The sequence below is a fragment of the Meriones unguiculatus genome, chromosome 15, assembly GCF_030254825.1.
Source record: "Meriones unguiculatus strain TT.TT164.6M chromosome 15, Bangor_MerUng_6.1, whole genome shotgun sequence".
NCBI lineage: Eukaryota > Metazoa > Chordata > Mammalia > Rodentia > Muridae > Meriones > Meriones unguiculatus.
The window spans coordinates 14545172-14568693 of NC_083362.1; the positions used below are offsets into that span (position 1 = coordinate 14545172).

The following is a 23522-nucleotide window of genomic DNA, read 5'->3' on the forward strand; positions in this document are numbered from 1 at the left end:
TGCGCCACCTGTAAGAACAAATCGAAGACCCCAACTTCAATCCATGTCTCCCATCACTGGGAACCCTACTTTGAATAGATGCACTGTTAACCTGGGTAGTTATCTATCCCATTCACACTCATTCTGCGGTACTCTCACTGGTTCTTTCTCTGACTTTTCAGCACATGGTGCTGACATTTGGGGTGATACAGTATCCATGCCTAAAAGCCATTTGGTAACATCGTTTAGAGCCAGGTGCATTGTTTGGAGTCTGAGAGTTTCTGGGTCCTTGGTCAGTTCTGCCATAGGAGTGAGTAGCTTCCCTGAAACTCAGTTCTCTCATTTACAAGCTAAGAATTAAAACTAAATCTGCCTCAGTTGCCAGGATCAAAGGATGTAGCGATGTGCAGGGTGCTGACCTGTTGTGGAGGAGTTCCAACCCCTCTCCAGCCTAACACTGCTGTTACTTCTTGTGGAGGGCACCAATGGCAACCAGTGTGCTTTTTGGTGGGGCCAGTGTGTTATTTTAAAATTTTAATTATTCACTGCGCTGGCTAGTTTTATGTCAACCCAAGCTAGAGTTATCTAAAGGGAGAGAACCGCAGTTGAGAAAGTGCCTCCATAAGCTAGATCCAACTGGAAGCCATTTTCTTAAACAGTGATTGACGGGGGAGGGCCCAGCCTATTGTGGGTGGGGCACACCTGGGCTGTGGTCCTGGGTTCTGTAAGAAAGCACAGAATTCCTCCAAGGTCTCTATATTAGTTCCTGCCTCCAGGTTCCTGCCCAGTATGAGTTTCCATCCTGATTTCTTTCAATGATCTACAGAGATGTGGAAGTGTAAGCCAAATAAACTCTGTCTTTCCCAGCGTGATTTTTGGTCAGAGTGTTTCATTGAAGCAGTAGAAACCTGGAGCTCATTTGAGCTTCTGAAACTTGTGGTGACTGATCTCCCTCAGCCATCCACTGATAGAGCCAAGCCAGCTTCCCTCTTTGTCTTCAGTCCTCTGACCCTGGCTTTCTTCATAGTTACCTGCCTGGCACAAGATGCTTGGGTTGGCCATTGAAAATGCAGCTAAAGCATAGAATCAGTGAAGGGAGGCTAGCTGATGACATTGAGAGCTAGCTGGTTTTGGAAAAGGCTCATGGGCACAGACTATTTATCCACTAGGTACCAGCATCAAATTGTGGGTTTCTGATTCGACCTCCATTCAATTTGAGCATCTACCTATGAATCTTTACAAAGGTTCATCTGTACTGAATGATCAGTAATGAAATGTTTACTGTGGTGCTCCGAAGCTAATTCATACAGATAAAGAATTAGAAAGGGAAGTGTCATATCTAGTACAAGCCTAGCCTTTGTTAGGGCCACATGCCTCCCACCTGCCCCCATCCCCCACCCTGCCAGCAACAATGCAAGAGCTTCCCATGACCTGCTGTCCTGTCCTCTTTTTAGAGAATTCAGACAAGCAGAAGTAGAGGGGCGTCTGAAAAAGTTGACTGTTGAAGTAAAGGGGAATGTTGAAGCATTCATCTGCATAAATAAGTCCAAAGTAAATCAAAGAAATTCACACCCCAAGTGAGCAATCTGTCTGAGTTGTAGAGCTCCATTTCGCAGTCCTCCACTTCAGGGCTCTAGGGGAGATCTAGGAACTGGTGTTTGGGGGAGAGCAGCAATTAAATGGGGTTATAGTGGCTTCTGCCCAGAGCACCTGAGAACAACAGGGAGCCCCAATGCTGGCTCCCACGCAGCACAGCTGTCTGGGAAGGGGTTGGATCCAAGTCTGCACATAGAAAGAAAGGGTCCAAATATATCTGGGCACAGGGTCTTTTCTGAGACTGATATTCAACCAAGAACTATGTATGGAGATAACCTAGAACCTCTGCTCAGATGTAGCCTGTGGTAGCTCAGTAACCAATTGGTTTCCCATAGTAAGGGGAACAAGGACTATTTCTAACAGGAACTCAATGACTGGCTCTTTGGTCTCCCCACCCCCAAGGAAGGAGCAGTCCTGTTAGGCCACAGAGGAGGACTTTGCAGCCAGTCCTGAAGATACCTGATAAAACAGGATCAGATGAATGGGGCGGAGGTCCCCCCCTATCGGTGGACTTGGAAAGGGGCACGGTGGAGATGAGGGAGGGAGGGTGGGAGTGGGAGGGAATGAGGGAGAGGGATACAGCTGGGATACAGAGTTAATAAAATGTAACTGATAAAAAAAAATAAAATTATAATAAAAAAAAAAAGAAAGAGAGGGTCCAGTGCCCAGAGAGGTCATACTTCCCGACCTCTAACTGTGCTCATCACTTCTTCCTTCCATAGACACTGTAATGTCATTTTCACTCATCTGTCTTAAATAAATCTTTTGTCCCACCAATGTTTAGCAATTAAAAGGGCAAGTTAATCTTGGAGCTGTTCTTTCTTCAAAGTATGGAATTAAAAGATGATTACAACTACAGGCAAGAAAGCATTTGGATTATGCATCATTTAGAAATGATAATAAAGATTATCCATATGGTCTCCTGTTCCAGAACCCTCCATTGCATTAGCAATCACCTGACACGGGTGTGGTTAGGATTATATGGCTCATTTTCAATTCTGCCGTGTCTTAGGTCAGTCAGTGTCATGATGATTTACTGGAAATAGCTGTCATTTTCTCTTTCAAACAGTGACAGGTGCATGTGAATACTTCATCTTCTTTTTCCCTTCTTTTCAAAAGTGTTTTATATGTTTTGAAAAATATACTGAAACATAATTATATCACTTTCCCTCTCTCCTTCCTCCCTCCAGTTCCCCTCACGCTGCCTCACTCTTAGGTTGTTGGCCTTTTTCTTTGATTGTTATGGTTTTTATCATGTGTGTATATGTGCAAATATATAAATTCAACCTGCTGCATTCATTTCTGTTGTGTGTATATGCCTTAGGGCTGACTGAGTACGCTGCATTGGACAGAGGGTTCATCCCTGGGAGAGGCTGATTCTCCTCCTAGCCATTATTGGTTGCCTGCAGTTGTTTGACTATGGGTTGGAACCCCAAGGAAAATTATTCAAAGTTAGCATGTCTGTGATTGTGCTACTGTTCTGGTCTTGTTCATGAGCGATTTCTAGGAGAGACTGTTCTACACTAGGATGGGACTGATAATAGTATGGTCTTTTCATGCCTTTTCACTGTATCTTTTTTTCTCTCTCTCTCTCTAAAGCATTTTGGATTCCATCCTTGTCTGTCTTGGGTACATAATCTGTGCTGATCAGACCTGCAGATGTGTGCTTTACGTCATTTTCCATTGGTGATTTTAGGGCTTTTCATATAGGTAGCTGTCACTTTAAATGAGTGTCTTATGGTTAGTGAGTAGGACCCAAAGGCCTGGATCTCTGCATTTCCTTCTGCTGAGGGAAGGAATGGGGAGAAGGTATCCCTGCTAGAAACTAGCCCAGCTATGGGCAACATAATTTCAACATATAAATTTGCAGTTTCCTGGGGTGTAACCCTGTCATAGATTGAGAGCCTGTAGTTCAGTTGTGCCTGGCAAATATTTATTAGAATCTGCTCCTTGACGCTGTGTCTCAGGCATGTATTTAGTTAAGAAGCTAATAACTCTAGGAACTTATCAGTCAACAGATGAGGACAGAACCACCCAAGAATCGTTGGTTATTTTGAGTTAGTTTGTTGTATGAAAAGTGCCCCGTGGTTTGGGGGGTTGTTATTGCTGTTGTTGTTGGGAGAGGCACTGGATGTTTCCCCTCTGTGTGTGCAGCCTGGCAGGGTACCTCCTGTACGTAAGGCCCACAAATCAATGCAAGAACGGATGATTGATTTGGTACAAGTTACTCCACATGCACGTCTTCATAACTGAACCCTTTGTCCCAAGGAAACTGGCCAAGAAGAGGAAGGAGACGATGAGCAGCACCCGGCAGGAGATGACAGTGATGGTGAATTCTATGGACAAGAGCTATGCCGAGCAAGGCACGAACTGCGATGAGGCCTTCTCATTCATGGACACGCACAACCTTAACGGGAGATGTAAGTGTTTGCATTGTGTGGCTTTTACTCAAAGTGTCTGTCAGCCTGGTCGGGTTCCAGTAGCCCTGTGAGATTAAAACCCAAATCCTCTTAGAGTGTTCTCACACAGAACTGCTTTTTCCAGTTTCTGTGCCTCCAGTTGTTTAGCGAAGGTGTTTTACTAAGGGTGCTGGGACCTAGGGCTGTAAACCCAGGCACCCAGGGCAAAATGTCTTCTCTTCTTTGAGAGCACTGACACAAAGGCTCCCCTCTGGCTGAGGATGCACCTGTTTCCCCTCACGTCTCTTGCTGTTTAGATCCCATTTGTAAGCAAGCCAGGTGTGGGATTATACTGGAGAAGTCTGTTGTGAAACGGGTCATTAAGTGGCAGTAACAAGTTAATTGTTTGTTTGTTCAGCTGACAGCTCCTGCCTTTATTATAGGGCAATTAGTGGCAATTAATAAATTAAAATGTGCTTCAATGTGTCTTAAGCTCCGCACCAGGTAGCCTAACCAGTGCCTACCTGTGCCCACCTGTGATCCCTGCGGAGACAGTATTTTAGGAGATCAGCAACTCAATTGACTACATGAGGTACAAAAGGGACATATTTTCCACCCCTAATTATGTTGTCAGTGACCAGAGTTAGATCCCACAGTTGGGCTTGATTTTGTAGTTCATAGCACATACCCATCAAGGCCAAGGACATGGTTTCTTTGTGTGAAGTCCACACATACAGACCATGGCTGGTCCCTGCTGTATGATCAGATGCCATCAGCACGTGGGTAGAACAGCACCTATATGGCCAAAACAGTGCACAGAAAGGATTCAAGGCTTCCAGGAACGTGAAGATGAGGTCTGGGGAAATCCCTGGTAGCTATGGACAGTGTGTGCTGGGCACCTGGCCAAGCCTTTTGGCTAGAGGATGCTGGGCTGCCAGCGTTCTTCCCTTGGGATCACAATAGGTTCGCCTGTGCCTGCTCAGGAGCCTTCTACTCACGTAGCCTTCACAGACTGCTTCTTCTCTTTATACCGACATCCACTGCCCCAGCTTTTCTTCCCTTATTTGTGTGTCCTCCCTGCATACCCAGCCTGATGGACTTGCTTGCAGCGGGCAGGGCGCACTACTCTGCCACAGTGGGAGGGCAGCACTGTTGCGCTCGTGGCTCCCATCTTCTACCCGTCTATGACCTTCAGTGTAGGATGTGGAAACTAGTATATCATCATAATAAACTCTTACTTTTTTTTTTTGGTTAAGATTGTCGCTGCCATTTTTGTTGCAGACATTACTTGTTTCTTTCACTAAAGAAAAAAAAAGAAAAAGAAAAAAAATTAAAATTACATCCTAGTGACATAGCTCCAAATTAAAGTACCCTGCCTTTGAATGTTGGGAATTGCATCCAGGGAGGAAAACTCGGCACTCACAGAGCTGGGATTTGTATAGCAGTGGCTGCTCTCTAAACATCAGTATGTGTGGGACAGACACACAGGATGAGGGGCACAGCTCAGGAATACATTTTCTTGAAATGACCCACTCCAAGAACAGGAACCTAAATTAATGGCTATGGGATGTTTCAAGTTTGAACCTCAGGGGGAACATCACTTCTGGACGGGGAGCCTAACCAGGTAGTGAGTTCTACAGGGGTCTGTACCTGTAGACACGCAAATGTGGACAGGCTGATAAGCATAGGGTTACCACCGGAGCCTCCCTGGCTGACCCTTTGCTTGGAATTTTTGACCCTCCTCTCAACAGATGTATCAGAAGAAATTGTTCACTCCTGCACTGTCATCCATGAGAGGTCTCTTTCAGTTTCACTGACAGAGATCCCTAGTACTAAACATTTTCATAATGTGCTGTTCATTCCCTCTCAATTAAAGCTTCTAGGGAAGCAATCCCAAGGGGAGTTCATGCAGATGCCCGGGCTACAGCCTCCACACACACTTGGTGGAGATTTACAGTTATACCTCTCTACAAGATCTTACTCAGAAACTTCCAGACACTGTGAGGCAAGTTGCTTTTTAAAATGAGGTCATAAGAAAAATGAGACTGGAGAATTTAAAAGTAATGCAGAATTCATTTTTGAGAGTAGGGAATAATCTGTCCACCAAAGCAAAGGTGAATGATGCCTTCCACTTTACCGTACTATAAGAATGGGATTATAGAATGTGGGGAATTGGCTCAATTTGAATACTTAAGGGCAAATGTTTAATACAAAGGGGGATTTGAATACTTAAAGGCAAATGTATTTCAGCAAAAAAGTGGAAGTAAACTGCTGTTTTGTATCCATCTTGCACACTTCTCTCGAGCACATAAAAACAGCTGCAGGCAATGAAGCAGCCCATACCTTCTGCTTGAGCAGTTTATAAGTGCACAATTTCTTCAGTTCTGTCTGCATCGATTGCTGTGTTCCTGACAACTTACGAGCCTCGTGCATAAATGTGACCCTTCTCTGTTTTAGAGAAATAACCAGATAAATAGCAGGCAGCCTGGATTCTGGTCCTCCCTCTCTCATTTGTGTGTTTGCCTTTGGAAGATTTGAACATGAGGAAAGGCACTTCCCTTTACATCAGGAAGTGCTTCTGACAGCCCAGAAACATTAACATGTCATCAACATAATCACAACCTGAGGAATCAATCCGCAAGGATCCATAGCACTGTCCTCTGATAGGGTGATGCGATTACGTGTGTATCTCAGTGGGAGGTCGGCACCAAGTAGACGACCTAAGTACTCAGGAGAAGTGTAGGTGTGGGCGGTTATGTCTACCCTGAGCTTGAGTCAGTCCTTGTGCTTTAATGAAGTGAAGGTGTTATATGAGCAGTCAACTAAGATCTAGAAGAGAGGTCACATGCTGCGTTAAAAGCAGGAAGCACCCATCGGCGATGGAATCACTCAATCAGAGGGTTTGCCTTTTCCTCTTAGCAGCGGAGACAGTGGTCGTGTGTCCTCCAGAAAAATAAAGCAAAGAAAGAGAATCTATTTTTATTACTTAAAGACTAAAAGAGCAACATGGAGAAAACAGCTTCATTTTCAACGTAGCACAAATCAACCTTACTTTTATAAGCCTGGTTGCGGCAACCTCTATATTCAGAATATAAGGACCAGGAGGACTTTCAGCAAAGCACCAGAATGCTGCTACTACCCGGTTCATCCGGAGCCCTGTAGGGACTTGTTCCCACCTCTCACAGCAGGAGCGTAATCACAGGGGCCAAGGCCAGACTCCAGAGGAACTTCTGGGATTCCTGTTCAGGATGGCGGCTGTTTGGAGGTGTTTTTCATCACAGGATGAGGACGGTCCTTATCCAATCAAAAGGGTTTGTCCGCTAAAAAGGATGAGTAACCACCCAGAAACCACTGGGAATGGGGCTGCTTGCCAGAGAGCCTTCAGTGAACCCCAGAGGCTTCTCTGGGTGAGCTGTCTACCGTCACTTAGACAGGCTGCCATGATTCCAGAGTGCCCTGTGTTCGGAACTCAGCCTATCTGTGGCCTCTCCTGACCAGACTTTTTTTTTTTTTTTCAGCCGTGTCTTCACCATCATCCTTTACAATGAAAACAAATACGCTGAGCACCTCGGTGCCGAATTCCTATTACCCAGGTAACTGAGTCTCTACCCTCTTGCTTCCTCACCACCTTTGGCAGCTCTTGGGCTTTTTTGCTGGATATGTCATAGAGCCAAGGTGTCCTGTGGCTTTCCTGGGGAAACTGGGGGCTGTTCCTCAATCATTTACTGTTCTTTCTCTTTTTACTCTCTCTTCCCTGCTTGCGATGTACGACAGACCCATTTGTGCCAACTGCAATTTTAGGTGAGAATAATCCCCTTTCCCAGAGTTTATTTCAGGAGTGCCTGAGAAAGTCAGCCTTCCCTCTAGAGGGCGCTGGAGTTGTAACTGTGCATGATGCCATGGTTACAAGCGGAGCATGGGGTGGAGTGGGGCCAGGAGCATGGGGCGGGGTGAGGAGCCTTCCCCTGAAGCCTCCCCAGGTAGGAAGGGTTTGCTGCATGTGGGAATAGGGTGATACCAAAGAGTTTCAGTGAACAGTCCCAGCTCCAGGGCTTTCCCTTCCCGTGTTCAGAATTTAAGGTTAGTTCTGATCCCAAGGGAAGGCAAATGACAACGTCCTCACTCAGCTGTATACTTCCACGAGCTGTGCTCTGTCCAATATGACAGTCATAAAAGTGAAAATAGCTTCTCATTATTTTCACTTATCTCTCTAAGCACTAAAAACGCCAGTTTCAAAAATATAATTTTCCTAATGATGCCCCCACCCCGTGTCATGTGGCAGAGCGATCACAGTGGGCTCCAGACCCCCTACCCGTCCAGCCAGGGCGCCCCCCACCCCACCCCCAGCCATGTGCCTGTCACATTATGGAATTTTAACGTGTTCTGAACAGTGGGGGTGACAGGAGGGCGCTTTATCATCGTGTAGTTTATCATGTGTCAGTTGTCACAAGCAATGAACTAAAATGTTAGCCCAATGGGGCAGAATGCATTTAAAGTATGAAATATTCCCAGCAGGGGGTTACAGGGAAAAAAAACAACAGTCTAACTTGTACAGGGTAAGAAGGGTGAGGAGAAATGACGTTACCTAGCAAACAAGCCTGAGCTGCTGTGGCATTTGAGACGCCTAAGTAACCTGAGTGTGTCCTGGCTGTGTTCTCTTTCTACTACTAACCCTCCGGGAAGGAGCACAACAAAAGCAACTTCCAGGTACATAACAGTTCGCTGTAGCCAGAGCTTCATTCTCAGCTTCAGCCTCTTCTTCCCCCACCCTCATCACTAGGCCTCAGGACCCCAGGCCAGGACCCCCCACTGTGCTTCTCAGTTCTCAGAGTTTTCCCCATTTCTGAGGAGAGGGTAATTCCTGTTTTCACGTCGGAGTCCTTTCCTCTTAAGCAAGTTGGTTGCCTAAGGAACGGAAATGAGCTAAGATGAAGTGTGGGGCAGGATATTTGGAGCATAATGACTCTGAGGCACCATGCAGCCCCCGTGCAGGTTTGAACACCAACTACAAAGGGGGCACCTCATTTTAAACCCTTCTCACTGGGCAGGGACACAGCCTCGTTCCATGCTGGCCGACACTGTGGTCACCACACAGTGGCGATTGTGAAGTCACTGGGTAGGCGAAGACTGGTGATTTCTTTGTGTGCTATGGCAGGTTGATCTGCCCATGTTCTCATCCGAGAGGAACTGTGGGTAGGGAGGGCTGAGACAGGCCTTGTCAGAAGAAAGAAAGCATCCAGACTTCACAGCAGCATGAAGATAAGCTTATTAAACAAATACCATCTCTCCAAAGCCACTGCCTTGTTAGTAGGAACATTAACGACACCTTTTAGCGTTGGCTAGGCTCCCTTTCTGAGAGCGCGTGGCTCAGAAAGACAACTCAAGTTTCAAAAATGGTGTGAAGAAGAAAAAAAAAAAAGTCCTCCAAATACACAGATCATTATTTTCTGGTAAAAATCTGTGCAGTGGAAACCAATGGCAATGGCATAAGTGGTGGTATCTGGAACCCGTGCTGGAACCCCATGATCGGGTGCAATATGCCTCTGTATATCATTGGGGAAGGACCAATGAGGTTATCTCTTGATGCCTACCCTGGTCCTTTGCAGGGAAGGGGGACAGTTACAGTTTACGTTGAGACAAGTAGAGATAATTAGTTGGGAAACAGACTTCAGCACAAATAATAGCGCTAGCTCGCTAAGTTTCGTTTCCTCTTGTGAGGACCCAGTTCTCACGGAGAATTTAAGTCTATCTTTACCTCGTTTGCCTGCAAAGATGGGTGGATGGATGAATAGAGACAGATAGATAGACAGACAGACAGTTGGTAGATAATAAATAACATCCTTCTCCATCTCAAAAATACAGCATCCATTCCAAGTCAGTGTTTTCAACTAATTCATTAGTGAGTATAGAATTGATTTTCAATTATTAGAAAATCATCAGAGCTGATATTCAGAAACATTTCTTTCTGATTCTTTCATCTAAGGCATTATTTTTTAATTTTAGAAAATTGTTTATGGGTCATGCTTTTAATACAGGAAATGCATGACATGGGATACTGCCTATCAGCAATAAATCATGTTAGCAGTCGGAGAACACAGATTAACTGCTCCTTTTAGTGGAATCGGGGGTGTCTCACAGGCGAGGTGACCCGCTTTCCTAACAGATACAGCATAGGAGCATCTAGTTCCCCTTGAACACAGCTGTGCTAGATGACAGCTCTCTTTCCGGGAGGGTGGAGTGGTGTGTGACTGCCTGAAAAGGTGCTCCGTCCTAGAGATGGAACCAAGGTGTCCTCATGAAGTGGAGAAGTATATGCAGCTTTGGGAGCGGCTGTTGCCCGGTGACCTTAAAACCCTCAATACCCAGGACTGGGGTCAGGGCAACGCCAGCTTGAAAAGCCTGGGTCCTCCAGGTGGTGTTTCGCTCAGCGACAATGAAAGGCGAATTAATTATATTCACTACACAAAGTCTAAAACGGAGAGAACAAGAGAGGCACAGAGGGGAGACTAATTAATGTTCCATTTCTTTTAGTATTTATACAGAACAGAGCTCTCTCCTAGAGGAAACTAAGAGCCCAGTGGATTGAGTGCCTCAGCGGGGATCCTGCATCCCAGCTGATAACTCTTAGCAGTTTTCAACAAGCAAATCTGATATGCAAATTTCCAGGGGGCATTGGTGACTATTAAAATGGGAACACAGACATTGCTAAATTTCAAAGCAAATCCAAATGAAAAACAAAAACAAATCATAAAACCGGCTTACCACCCTTTTTTTATTTTGTTTTCGTGTCTTCAGCCACCTTGTAGTGACTGAGGTGCCATTTCAGCAACGGCGACATAGCTCCACACCCGTGTGCCACCCTTCATACCATGCATCCCCAGGGGCTTTGCGATGCCTACAGAGCAGGGTTGTAGGACAGGCCCAGCCCACCAGGTTTCTTAGGACTAAGCATTTAGTAGAGCAACAACAACCAAAAAATCATTAAAAACGAGTGCAGTTGAAACCCCCGTTTAACACCTAATCTGGAATTGCCAAACATTCCCATCCTTTCACATGTATTCTTATTTTTTATGTGTGAAATTGAGTTGATGCCTCCTTTTAACTTATTTTTTTTAGCATTGTGATTCATAAAAGCCTGAATCCCTAAAGGGATTCAGCATTTTAAGGCATTAACCCATAGATGAAATTTCTAATTGAATAGTCTCAATTGAACATGCCTGCCTCAAACGTTCTTTTTAGCAGATAACGTTTCTGTAAATTCATTAAGCTAATTTACTAGTCATCACCCATTAAAATAAAGCCTTTTTAGGCTTGTTTGACCAAATTTTGACATTGATTTTCTAGTATAATTGATTGGCTTTACCCAAGAAATTTTAAATGACAAGTGTGTTAGATGCAAATAGCCCTTATTGAGTTATTTCTTGGCTCATGGGAGATGAGAAGCAATTCTCTACTAATTTGAACCTCCTTTTTGTGATTGACCGCTTCGATGAAGCAACCCCACCCTGACGTGATGGGAGTGCCGAGCCTTGGCCCTCTGACCCCCTCTCAGCACAGAGTTTAACTGGAAGGCAGACAGCATAAAGTAGAATTGCCTGCAGTTGTCCGCACACTGTTGCTGATGTCCTGTTTCCTTTTTCTCCTCCTCTTTTCTCCTGATATGTATCCGCTTTAAAGTGCCAATCAATGGTAAGTTCCCCAGCTGGCCCCTTGGAGAAGCTGTGGAGGGAGTGTGGGGGTGTGTGTCTCACTCGTAGACTTGACAGAGCCAGTGTGCCGCCCCGTGCAGGCCTGCATGTTCGCTGTCGTAGGACATTCTGTGTGTGATGCGTTGGCCCACAGTATTTCATTAAGCTTTCTGACCCCGGAGCATGCAGAGTGACATTAATCCCAAACCAGGTCCCCTCTCAGTCTTCCCCTCTCCTTTGACTTCCTGTCCCAAGTGTCCATTCCCATCGCTAGCTTTATATGCCAAACCATTCTGTGCACTTTTCTTTTGCTCACGGCACATTTGTAGAGTTTATTTATCTCATCACACAAATGAATCAGCTAACATTTGGATGTGTACAAGCCTGGTTTCTCTGCACCAGGTCTTGATGAAGTTTCGATTTGAAACTTTCACCAATTTTTACCATTGAAATGCCGAAAGGAGCATTTGTCAATGAGCTTTGCGGAAGCAATATCTCGTTTGGACTGCTTTGTAAGAGCAAAGAACCCTGCCTCATTCCTAGCAGTATTGCTGATCCCACTTAAACCTACGAACTCGGTAACATTTGTCTTCTGGCTGAGCCATCCTAGGTAGAGGGATGTCAGCGGCCAGCTTGTTAGCATCCTGTGGTCCTCACTCAGCCTGCTGGTTCACCCTCCTTTTCTCCTTCCTCTTCCTTTCTAGATGAGACCCACACAATGGCCAGCGACACCAGCAGCCTCGCGCAGCCCCACACTTACAAGAAGCGCGAGGCCGCCGACGTGCCTTACCAGACTGGACAGCTTCACCCGGCGATCCGTGTGGCCGACCTCCTCCAGCACATCACTCAGATGAAGTGTGCGGAGGGCTACGGCTTCAAGGAGGAATATGAGGTGAGGCTGGGCTAGGTGCTGGCTGCCAGCGTTACTACTGGCAAGCTGTGTGCATCCCAGCGAGGTCTGACAAGGGGCAGGATGGGTCATCCCCTGGCATTTTCCCAGCCAGTGCCAAGTTCAAGTGTTCAGTGGGAAAGGAAGACCACCTCACCTTTCACTTCCTTATGCAGAAACATGCATTGGCCCAGGTTCTCTTTCCCTTCCTCTTCCTCAATTATTTTCCTGCAGCTAAGTACAATGTTAAATCCAAGTTCTGCAGCCATCTCAGGGAGAAAGTGTCTGCTTGAGGCCACTGTAGACCAACCAGCAGAGTGACATTATCTAGACAGCAGTGAAGGGACTGACTGTTGTTGGCTGCAACAGCTCCTGTAGCTCCACCATTCTAGAATGCGCACTGCTGCCGTGATGCTTCAGAGGACTGGGGCTTTTCTGCAACCATGCTACCCCCCTAACCACATATAAAGTGTAGCGTTCTCCTCTTTCTCAGCCTCAACCATCCACAGATTCTGCTAGAAACTCATTCTAGAAATGGGGGAAATTTTCCAACTTCACAAAATTTAACTCAAAGTAGTACACCATTAACTGAGAGGGGATGCAAGTGTGTGGGGGGTGGGTGATGGGAAGATAGGATTGCTGTGTGTGTGTGTGTGTGTGTTAAAGAGCGTGGTTTCTCAGGCTAGAAGCAGAACTACACGGTGGTGGGTCTCTAAGCCCTGGAGTTTTTGTTAATCCCTAGTCTATGGAATCTGCTCAGATTTTAGAAACATCTCACCTGGGACCGGAGTATTGTTTTGTTATTAATTATAACCCTGTTTGTTATATAATACTTTGAACGGTCTGTCCACAGCGCCCAGGTAGACGCGGCTGGCTCCTCTAGTCTGTGTTGGTGTTGCCAGCTTTGTGAAAGATAGCCGTCTGTTTTACAGACAGTCATGATCTGGCTGAATACCAGTTAGCACTCTGTGGAAAACAGTACGCTGCAGTTTTCCTAGATTGACATCCAAGCCCCACTTAGCGTCGTGAAGCGCTTTATGATATAAGTGATGCGCACCACACACTAAGTGAGAAATGAGTGTGGAGTAAGGGGATCCAGCAGACTTTACAAAGCTTGGTGCCAAATTTTGGAGGAGAGAATGCACAGGATTATTGATATTGTACTTTTCTTCTTCTTTTTTAATCAGGAAAAAATATATACAATATATTCTGATCATGTTTTCTCCTTCCTCCAACTGCTCCCAGATCCTTCCCACCCACCCTCACCCACCCAACACTGGGCCCATTCTTTTCTCTCTCTTTCTTTAAAAAAACAAGCAAAATGAAAAACAAGAAGCACATGTATACAAAGAAGCCACAATAATGAAAACCAAAGTATGCAAGAAAAGACCAATCAGATAAAAACCATCCAAAGAAAGCAATGTGGGACAAAAATACCATTGAGTTTGTTTTGTGTTGGCCAACTAGTACTGGGCCTGGGGCCTGCCCTTAAGTGTGGTTAATATTCCCAGGGAGACTCCATTAGAGAAAACTGTTTCCTTTGCAAGCAGGTGTCGGTTACAGCTAGCTCCTTGGTTAGCAGTGGGAGCTCATGTCCACACATCCCCCTGGCAGTCCTGGGACCCTGTCTGGTTTGATCCTATGCAGGCCCTGTGTGTGCTGCCACAGTCTCTGTGGGTTCAGCTGTCCTGAAGACCCAGTTTCCTTGGTGTTGTTCATGCCCTCTGAACTTAAAATATTTCCACCTTCTCTTCTGCATAGCTCCCTGCTAAAGACATCCCACCTAGGACTGAGTGTTCCAAAGTCTCACCCTGTCTGCACACCGTCCAGTAGCGAGTCTCCATGTTAGTTTCCAGTCTACTGAAGGAGGAAGCTTCTCTGCTGGTGGCCGAGGAGGCACTGGTGTATGAGTCAAGCAGACTGTCAGTGGGCGTCCTTTTGCCGCCATGTTCCTATAGCAGAACAGTACTGTACGATTTTCCCCTAGATCCACGGCCTCTCCAGCCTCGGGTTCTTGTCTCTATTACCAGTGTCAGGTGTGGGTTCCTCTCACGGAGTGGGCCTTAAATCCAGGCAGAGAGTGGTTGATTACCTCCGTGACCTTGGAACTAGAAGCAGAGTACTACAGTCACCCGTTACCTTCTAGAGCCTATGCGTATCAAGCAGTGTTCTGCCTCTCGCTGAGGACCACTCACGTTTCTTCACTTTGCGCCAGTGCCTCCTAGTCTTAGGCAAAGCTCTCTGTCCATCTTGATTGTCACAGATCCACTGCACATGGCACCAACGGCTGCTGGACCACAGCTACTCTTAAGCACAGGCCCGTGGTCCCAAGCAGGCATAGACATCTGTGCCCAGCATGTACCACCTGGTACGGTGCAAGTGATCTGAGATCAGAAGACCGCAAAGCCGTGGGACCCAATCCCAGCTCTGTCCCTGGAGTCTCATTTCATTCCAGACAACGTTTCCAGACGAAGCTCTGCATTTCAGCAGCCCTGAACTTTTTAGATTTACCCTTAGCAGTTCAATGTATAATTCAGAGAAATTGACAGCCTTTGCATATTGCCTCATGCACTTTTAAAGGGTAGCTTAGGAATTAATAGGATTAAGAGTAAGACTTCCAAAAGCATTAATATCTTATGAAAGACAAAATTAGGTTATTGAGAAAATATAAGCCTAATGAATAGAGATGATGTCTTAGTTCTATCCCATATTCTGCATGCAGATATTGCTCAAATGTTTATTAAAGATGTTAATGTCAGGGAGATTAGTTATAGGCTCAAATAACAATTCATGAAATAGCTGAGTCCAATTTTTCATGGACTACTTAAAAATACCTACCTTATGATTTCTATAACAAACTATGGACAATGCATATCCAAATGCCTACAGAATTACTTCCCACTCAAATCTCCTGAGGATATTTGCTCTGCCGATGGAAACTAGGGTATCGTAGACTCATTTTAAACATTCCCTGATGGACAGATCACTGTGATCTGTTATACCTTAAAACAAGATGCTGTTGTTAGTGAATTTTTTTTAAAAAAAGTTCCTCTTTCACCCAACCCATTCAGTGATGAAGATTTTAAAGAAAATGCTCTGAAAATCAAAATTATTTTACTTAATTTTTTAAAAAAGAAGAAAGGAGAAAAGAAAATGTTGAAATACTATATGGGAGAGGGACTACTGAGCAAATAAAAAATGGAAAATTCCATTTGGAATAATCTAGTCAGGCTGGAGAGATGACTTAGCTCTTGAAGGCTAGTTTCACAGCCAAAACTAAAGTAATAATCCTGTCACTCAGTGCCTTACCCCTGTCCTTACAGGGGATGCTGGCATGGTCTGAAGCAATGTAATTAGGTAGATGAGCCTATGCAATTTTGCAGGGAGAGATACATTCTAAGTAGCATCTCACATGAGGCCTGAAGTTCTGGCCATCTCTGGCATTGGGTCTATCATCTAATTTCTTGAGTTTTGTAGCCTAGTCTGTGTATGTGTAAATCCAGGCTTCAGCAAATTGAGAATTCAGTGAAAAGGCCTGCAAATATTTTTGTTCTGTTTTCCCCAAAACCATGCATCTTTATTCTAGGGTGGATAAGGAAAATCTTCAAAAGGTTGCTTTTGAAATGCAGTTGGTGTGCTGGCTACTTTTATGTCAACTTGACACAGCTGGAGTCATCACAGAGGAGGGAACCTCAATTTAGAAAATGCCTGCACGGCTGGCTATGGTGGAGCACACCTTTAATCCTAGCTTTCAGGGAGGCAGAGGCAGGTGAATCCCTGTGAGTTCAAGGCCAGCTGGTACACAAAGCAAGTCCAGGACACCCAAGGCTACACAGAGAAACCCTGTCTCAAAACAAAAACAAAAATCCCCTAAGATTAGTCTATAGGCAAGCCTGGAGGGCATTTTCATAGTTAGTATTTGATGCAGGAGGGCCCAGCCCATTTTATGTGCTGCCATCCCTGGGCTGGGGGTCCTGGATTCTTACGAAAGCAGGCTGAGCAAAGCATGAGGAGCAAGCCAGTAGGTAGCACCTCTCCGTGGCCTCTGTATCAGCTCCTGCCTCCAGGTTCCTGCCCTGCTAGAGTTCCTGTCCTGACGTTCTTCAGTGATGAGCAGTGACCTGGAAGCATAAGCAAAATAAACTTTTTTCTTCTTATGTTACTTTAGGTCATGGTATTGGTCACAGCAAGAGAGGTGAGACGGCTGGATTTAGAACTGTAACCAGACACACCTCTCTTGCTCATGCCCTAAAGTGTGTGCCATCATGTTCTTCATGGCAGTAGAAGCCCTGACTGAGATGGTTAGATATAAGTTTGTAACCGGTTATACCCCTCTTGCTCATGCCTTGAACTGTGTGTTTCCTGGAAATCTTGAGCAAGTTGTCTAGCCCCTACGACCCTCAGTTTCTTCATCCATAAAATGAAGCCACTGCAATATCAGCCTTATGAGGTTTTGTGAAGGTTTAGTCATGAATATATATAGATAGATAGATATCATCATGTATAACCGATCTATATTATATATATCATAATGATATATAAAATTATGTATAATAATCATTATCATTTAGTCATTATGTATACATATATATGTATACATGTATATGTATATCTATATCATAATGACTAAAATGTTATCCAACATGCAGTAAACAATCATGTCGTTGTAAACGTGCAAAATATGTTATCCACTGCCAGGAATACACAGGGACACTGCATTGCTCCACCCTCTGTAAGCTTACAGTGCAGTGAAGGAGCTGGGTTAGAACTGTGATGCGTCTGATAGAAACCTGCAGGGCCCAGATAAATGTCAGAGTACTATGAAGGACATGGGGACAACCTGAGCCAACCTGGGACAAGAGTGTCCCTTTTTTTAAGCGTGAGTGGGGCTTGCCACAGGAGGCTGAAAGAGAGTACATTCCATATAGACATAAAGCAAGAGACTAGCAGTGTTCTGGAGAAATGGCCCCGGTCCCCATGCCCGAGTCGCAGTGGGTGTTAAAAGACAAGGGTTGTGAGAGTCATGATCACAAAGGGTTTAGTATGTCATATGTGCAAAGTATAATGTTGTGTTGTTCTGCAAGCACTGAGAAGCAAAGAAGACTTCAGAAAGTAGGGATGTCCCCCCTGTGTGTAGATGGAGACCTATTTCATATAAGCAGCTTGGTTTTTTAAAAGTTACTTCTCTGAGACACACAGAAATAATCAAAACTCCAAATGGTAGATGAGAAAAAGGAAAAAAGTTGTATTTGCTGAGAAAGTATTTCAGATGTTCTGGAACGTTTGGCCTCCCAACCCCTGGGAGCAAAGAAGGCCTTCCCTATGGAAGCATCTCCAGGGGGAAGATATCCTCAGCTGCTGCCCTGACTCAGAACGCTCAGCCATCTGTTCTTCCTGCTTTTCTCCAATCCACAAGGAAGACCTGGTAACACGCTTTGTTCAGGATTTTTGGAATAGAGGCTTTCCTCTGCTCCTCTGCTCTCTGTGCTTTTCAAGTCAGCAATGCCTGAGGATTGTCCTAAACTCAGAAAGGCGTCATTAGCAATCAAGCGGCCAACAGAAGTGTATCCAAACCAGAGGAAAACACCCTGTGGGAGGAGACAGAGCCGTCCTCGGTGCAGGTTCTGTGTTTGATTTTGTTGTAACAAGATGGGCATGTGGCCCATCTCACCAGGGAGACGTATTAACTGGATTCAAAAGAAACCCCGACTCGAATACCAAAGAAGGAGTAAGCATCTCGCTTGAATGGAAGATGGCATCTTGTAGGCAGCAAGTGACTCAGACCTCTGGAGAAAGGCAGGTTTATTTATGCTGCCAGGAGGAATGACCAGGTTCTTCAGAAAAGCAAAGGCCAATCCGTGCAGACCCCTGGGGCCAAGTCATTGCATTCCCAGAAATGGAAGAAGGACACAGCTGCATGCCATGGACGGTGGTGTGGGGCTCAGCTACCAGCTCTGAAGGCTGGATGGCCCCTGCTACCTGAACTTGCCTTGGCCCTGCAGCTCTGCCTTGGCTCCATGGCCTCTGTGCCAGACAAGAGCGTGCGTGATCAATCACCCTCCTTCTTGAGCCAACACTGAGAGAAACAAGGTATTCAGTATTGCATGGGGGACAAGGCAGCCATGGCCCTGTGCAGTCAGCAGGGGACATGCTCTACCTCCATACTTGCCCAGGGGTTTTATAACTAGTGCAGAGTAGCTTTGAGGAGCCAAGCAGAAAGACAGCCACTGTCAGCAGGCATAAGATTCTCACAGAATATGTATTGCTGAATCTGGACGACGTAGATAAAGGAATAGCCCTTCTAGGCGGGACATCCTGAGACATGCAGCTAGTAGATCACTTCACTCTGAGGCAAGGTAGATCATTTTCCCATTGCCAGGGCCCAGACTTATGAAAAACATAAGTAATTCTTTGCACCCTATTTCTCAAAATAATACGTTAAAACATCCCACTGTGCTTAGAAAAACACTGGCATCTCCCACTTACTTTCTTCATATGTGTCTCTCCAGGGCACAAACTCTGGTGGTTAGTTTTGTAATTGAACACAGAGATTGTTTCTTTAGTCAGTTTAAAGTGGGGGGAATTGAAGACAGTTTGTCAAAGTCTTCAGCAGATGAGCAATTCTAAGGAGCTCAGATTTTCTCAAAATGTGCCATCTCGCAGATGCGCCCTTTTAAATATTTAAGTTGTCTCTCTTCTCCCTCTTATCTCTCCTTGTATTTTCAAGTCAAATGGTGGGATTTTTCTAAATGGAAGTACAATATTTTACATGATGACCTTGCAGCCTAAGAAATTATCACTGGAATGTCTTCCCCTCCCTCTAACATGCCTGGTTTTTGTTGTTGTTGTTTTGTTTTGCTTTGTTTTTGTGTTTTTTTTTTCCTCCCTGCTTAGAAAAGCCAATAGATCACCACTTGAAAACCCCTACAGGGATCGAACCCTGATTTCTGATTCCTGAACTGGGGAGCAGGTGCACAGCAGCTCCCCTGTTGGGTTTTCGCGGAGGCAGAAGCAGGTGGAATGCAGGGTTGTGTGTGCCTCAGCTGCAGGAACCCCTTCCCTTCACGTGACTGCGCTCCATCCCGGGTGGGAGCGCCTCCCCTCCCCTGCCCTCCAGCGCACATGCTTCTCATGTGAGCCTTTCAGCTCCCATTTCATGTCTCCAGCACCAGCTGAGTCCGTCAGTTGCCACAATCAGTGCAGGTTATTTTCTGTCCCACAGGATGCTAAACACACAAAACCAAACCATTGAAGGCTTGGAACGGGGGAGCGGGAAAGGGGGTGGCGGAGGAGAGCAGAGCGGTGCTGGCAGGGCCCGGTAGGTACTTTAGGAACAGCAACAGCTGCGCCTCCAGCGGCAGCGGCAGCCAAGTGATTCTGACATGTTCTTTTCTTTAATGACAGTGTTGATGGTGAGCCAGGTCCACAAGGAAATGATAAAATTTTCTCTTTGAATTTTTTGAGAATGCCTCAAGCTCTTTAGTTGTATGCCTGCATTTGTGGATACTTTCTTATCGGGTTAAAAATAAAACCTGCTTATTTTTTCATGCTATGTGTTTCTGTTGAGTTGTGGCCGGGGGGGGGGGGGGGGCGGGGGGAGAGGTGCACATAAAGAGGCCAGGGGAAGACGTTTGGGGTCCTGCTCTATCACTCTTCACCTTATTCCTTTGAGGCAGTCTCTGGCTAAACCTGGAACTAGTCTGGCAGTCAGAAAGACGTGGTGATCCTCCTCTCTTCACCCCCAACAAGGCTGGATTACAAGTGTGTGCATAGCTACACTTTGCTTTTTGTGGGGGCCCTAGGGACTTGAACTCAGATCCTCATACTTGCACAACTTATCTCCTGAGCCATGTTCCCAGCCCCAGGTTTTTTGTTAGTTGTTTTGTTTTTTTGTTTGTTTTTGCAATGAGGAGAACCAGTTTTACTGTGTGCTCTTGATCTGGGTTTACTCAGGGAGCTGTATGCAAGCGTCTGCTTCCTTTGTAGCCTGCTGGACTTTGTCTCGCTTTCAGAGTCTCTGGTCTCAGCTTAACTTCCGTTCCCTTGGCCTGCCTCCACTGACCTCATGCAGGAGCTCCAGCGTGAGGGAACTGGATTGGACACTGCTGTTTCCTCAGCTCTGCCCTTTCTCTGATGATAGTTCGTGGCAGCTGGCATCTTCCAATTTCTCTGAAGCACTTCTAGGCAACTGCCTGGTGTCCATCTGGAAGCTGGTTCTTAGAATTTTCTTTAGCTTACCTCAGAGAAGTTAAGCAATTTTTCCACCAGTTACATGCTTTTAGTGTCAGATGCCATTAGCACTCTCACAGAGGCCGCGGTCCTGAAGGGCCTGTCAGTGAACCTGTGTCCCAGCACCTGTTAGACCTCCTGCTTTTCTGTGTTCTTCATGTTTTTTATTATCTTTATGGTGTCACTACCCACTCAGAAGGTCTGGCCCCACTCTCCCTCCACATCAGCAGGTCACAAGTCCTAACAGCTTCCATCCCCGTCATTTTTCAGTCTGTCTCCTCCTCCTGATACCACAGCCTACCCCTCATCACTTAAGTGGGCCATAGGGTCCCCTCGCTTAGGACTCGACATTTCTTCTCTCCCCTGTAGACCTGCCTCTTGCTCTGCGGCCACTCTTTCATTGTAAGACATTAATGCCCTTACACTTAACTAATACTCAAAACCTATCAACTCTTTCAAACACCAGGAAGCGGTGTAACATCCTTGACCCCTCTAGTCCTGCATTCTGCTCCTACTCTAGGCTTTGGGGCCAACCCCAGCTACTTCCCACCAGTTTTCTCTGCTCCGTTCCATAATTCCTCTCATTCCAGCACAACTGTGGCTCAGGCCTTCACACCTGTGTCACCTCTGCAGAGAGGGACTCCTTTGCCCAACCGATCTCTTCAGATCTCACTCAGTGAGTCCCATTTCAGCTATCCTTGTCTCCCCATCAGAGGCAACAGTTCTTCCACAGTGCCAAGCCCTGTGTTTCAATAATAGCAAACAGTATAATAACTAATAACTCAATATATTTCATGCTATTTGATGTATTCTATAGATTTTTGACAAGTATGGAATGCTTCTACTTGATTAATTGATTCCTAGCTGTTTAAACACATGTAGCTTATGATAGGTGATAAAGATGGGTGTGACTGTCAATTAGTCCAAATTCAGAAACTGAAGAGTATAGAAAGAAGTTTACTTGGGGTCTTAGGAGTTGTAGGTTTGGAGATACAAGCTCAGCTGGCTCTGAACTAAAGTTCCAAAGAAGGCTGACAGTGGGAGCTTTCTGCATTTACTGGAAAGGACAGGGGCTACATGAAAGGTGGAACATAAAGAGCGAGAGCTATGAACAGATTGGAGATGTCCACAAAGCAAGAGGCCCTCCTTCTCCTCCAGGCCCAGTGTGAGCTCACTGGAGATGTCTGTGTTCACAGGCTAGGCAACAGCTGCTGTATGTGAGTCCTGCCTCTTTATGGCCTCTGAGCTCCATTTTGGAATCTCTTCAAGTGTTGCTTTTGCCTTAAAATGTATTTTTCTTAACTCTTTTAAAAAAAAAATACAAGGTCAGGGTCTGGGGATATATTTCATTTGGTGGAATGGTGGCCTACTTTGAGTTCATTTGATCTCCAGCACCTGTAAGCCAGGTACTGTCCACGAGGTTTTTCAGCATCTTCATGCAGTCCTGATACCTGGAGTTAGAAGCAGGAGGATTGGAAATCCATCTTTGTCTACGTAGCAAGTCCAAAGTCAGCCTCATATACATAGGCGGTCTACTGCAGGCCTCAGAAATCTGATCGTCAAGGCCAGCAAGTGTTACAGCTGCTCATAGACCTAGAAGTTGGGATTTTTAGCCCTCAACAGCAGCCAGTATTACATCCCTTGGCCCCAAAGATTAGGTTCTTCCTGCAACCAGGACCTGCAGTTTCTTTTCTCTAGTTCTCTGTGGCTTTTTAATCCTTCAGTCTCAGCTCTCTGCCCATCTCCTACCAACTCTCTCTCTCTCCTTCCTTCCACCCTTCACCATCCTGCCTGGCCAGTCTGCTTTTGAACTGCCCAAATGTTGCTGCTTCAGCTGTCAAGCAGCCAGCCGCCTGGCCGCTTTCATAGCTCAGCCAGCCCGGTGCCTCTGTCGTCACTGCCACTCTGCACTCTGCTGCTGCTTTCCTCTGTGACCAGCTCAGGGCACAAAGCTGAAAGGAGAAAAGAAAAGACTATTTGTCCTCAGGGCTACTGTGAAACAGGAGGGTGTCTCAGGTCAGCTCACTAAGCTGAACTGCCTGCTTATACACGCACACGGAAGGGATATTTGGACCAATCCTAGTACACATTGTTGGCACCCAATCACAGCCATCACAGTCTTACTTCTTTAGCACCAATCCCAGCAACCCTTCCTAATTAGGCAGACTAAGTGAGCTGCTCCCATTCTGGCCAAGGTGTAAATGGTCGAGGGCATCACCTAGAATCTGGTACACACTCTTTCAAACAGCCTCAACTGAGGCTGTACCTTCAGGAGTCAGGACGGTCAGCGGCAGTCCTCGTGAAGTTTACTCAGGGAGCCCACGGAGTATTTGCTCAACGTGGCTGGCTGGCACTGGTACAAGGGTACTCTGGCTGGCTTTTGAGTGGCTAATCCTTTTGCTCAGGGCATCTGGAGAAGACAGGCAGAGAGTGCAGCTGCTGCTAACTAGGAGCCAGACTGCCCATCCCTAACATATTTGTTTACTTATAGGAAAATGAATATCAGAATTGGCTAGGTTTGTTTTTTTTTTTCAATATAACTTAAAATTAAGTAGACATGATTTGAGTAGTGTTTGAACAGTACTTAATACTATGTCCAGCATCCCAGGAAGAGGTGGGTGTCCCACCTCTCCTAAGACCAGTGTCTCAAGACTGAATAATTGACAGGTTAGAGGGTTGGGAACTTCAGCCCCTCCAGGAAAATGGAGTAGGGGGCAGCTAGAGACCACATGTATAAAAACA

At 45.7% G+C, this 23522-nt stretch overlaps 1 protein-coding gene across 9 annotated transcripts in view; it reads left to right on the plus strand.

Annotated features, from left to right (window-relative positions):
• Ptprm (protein tyrosine phosphatase receptor type M) overlaps positions 1 to 23522 on the plus strand; it is a 674808-nt gene that overhangs the window by 523897 nt on the left and 127389 nt on the right. For 5 of the 9 annotated variants that reach the window (XM_060368219.1, XM_060368217.1, XM_060368220.1 and 2 more), the window contains 4 exons: positions 3844 to 3995; positions 7493 to 7567; positions 7749 to 7775; positions 12367 to 12554. In XM_060368219.1, coding sequence (XP_060224202.1) covers positions 3844 to 3995; positions 7493 to 7567; positions 7749 to 7775; positions 12367 to 12554 — 442 coding nt within the window. Of the gene's footprint in view, positions 1 to 3843; positions 3996 to 7492; positions 7568 to 7748; positions 7776 to 8657; positions 8705 to 12366; positions 12555 to 23522 lie in introns of those variants that run through there. The other 4 variants (XM_060368222.1, XM_060368218.1, XM_060368221.1 and 1 more) reach the window with 2 other exon arrangements.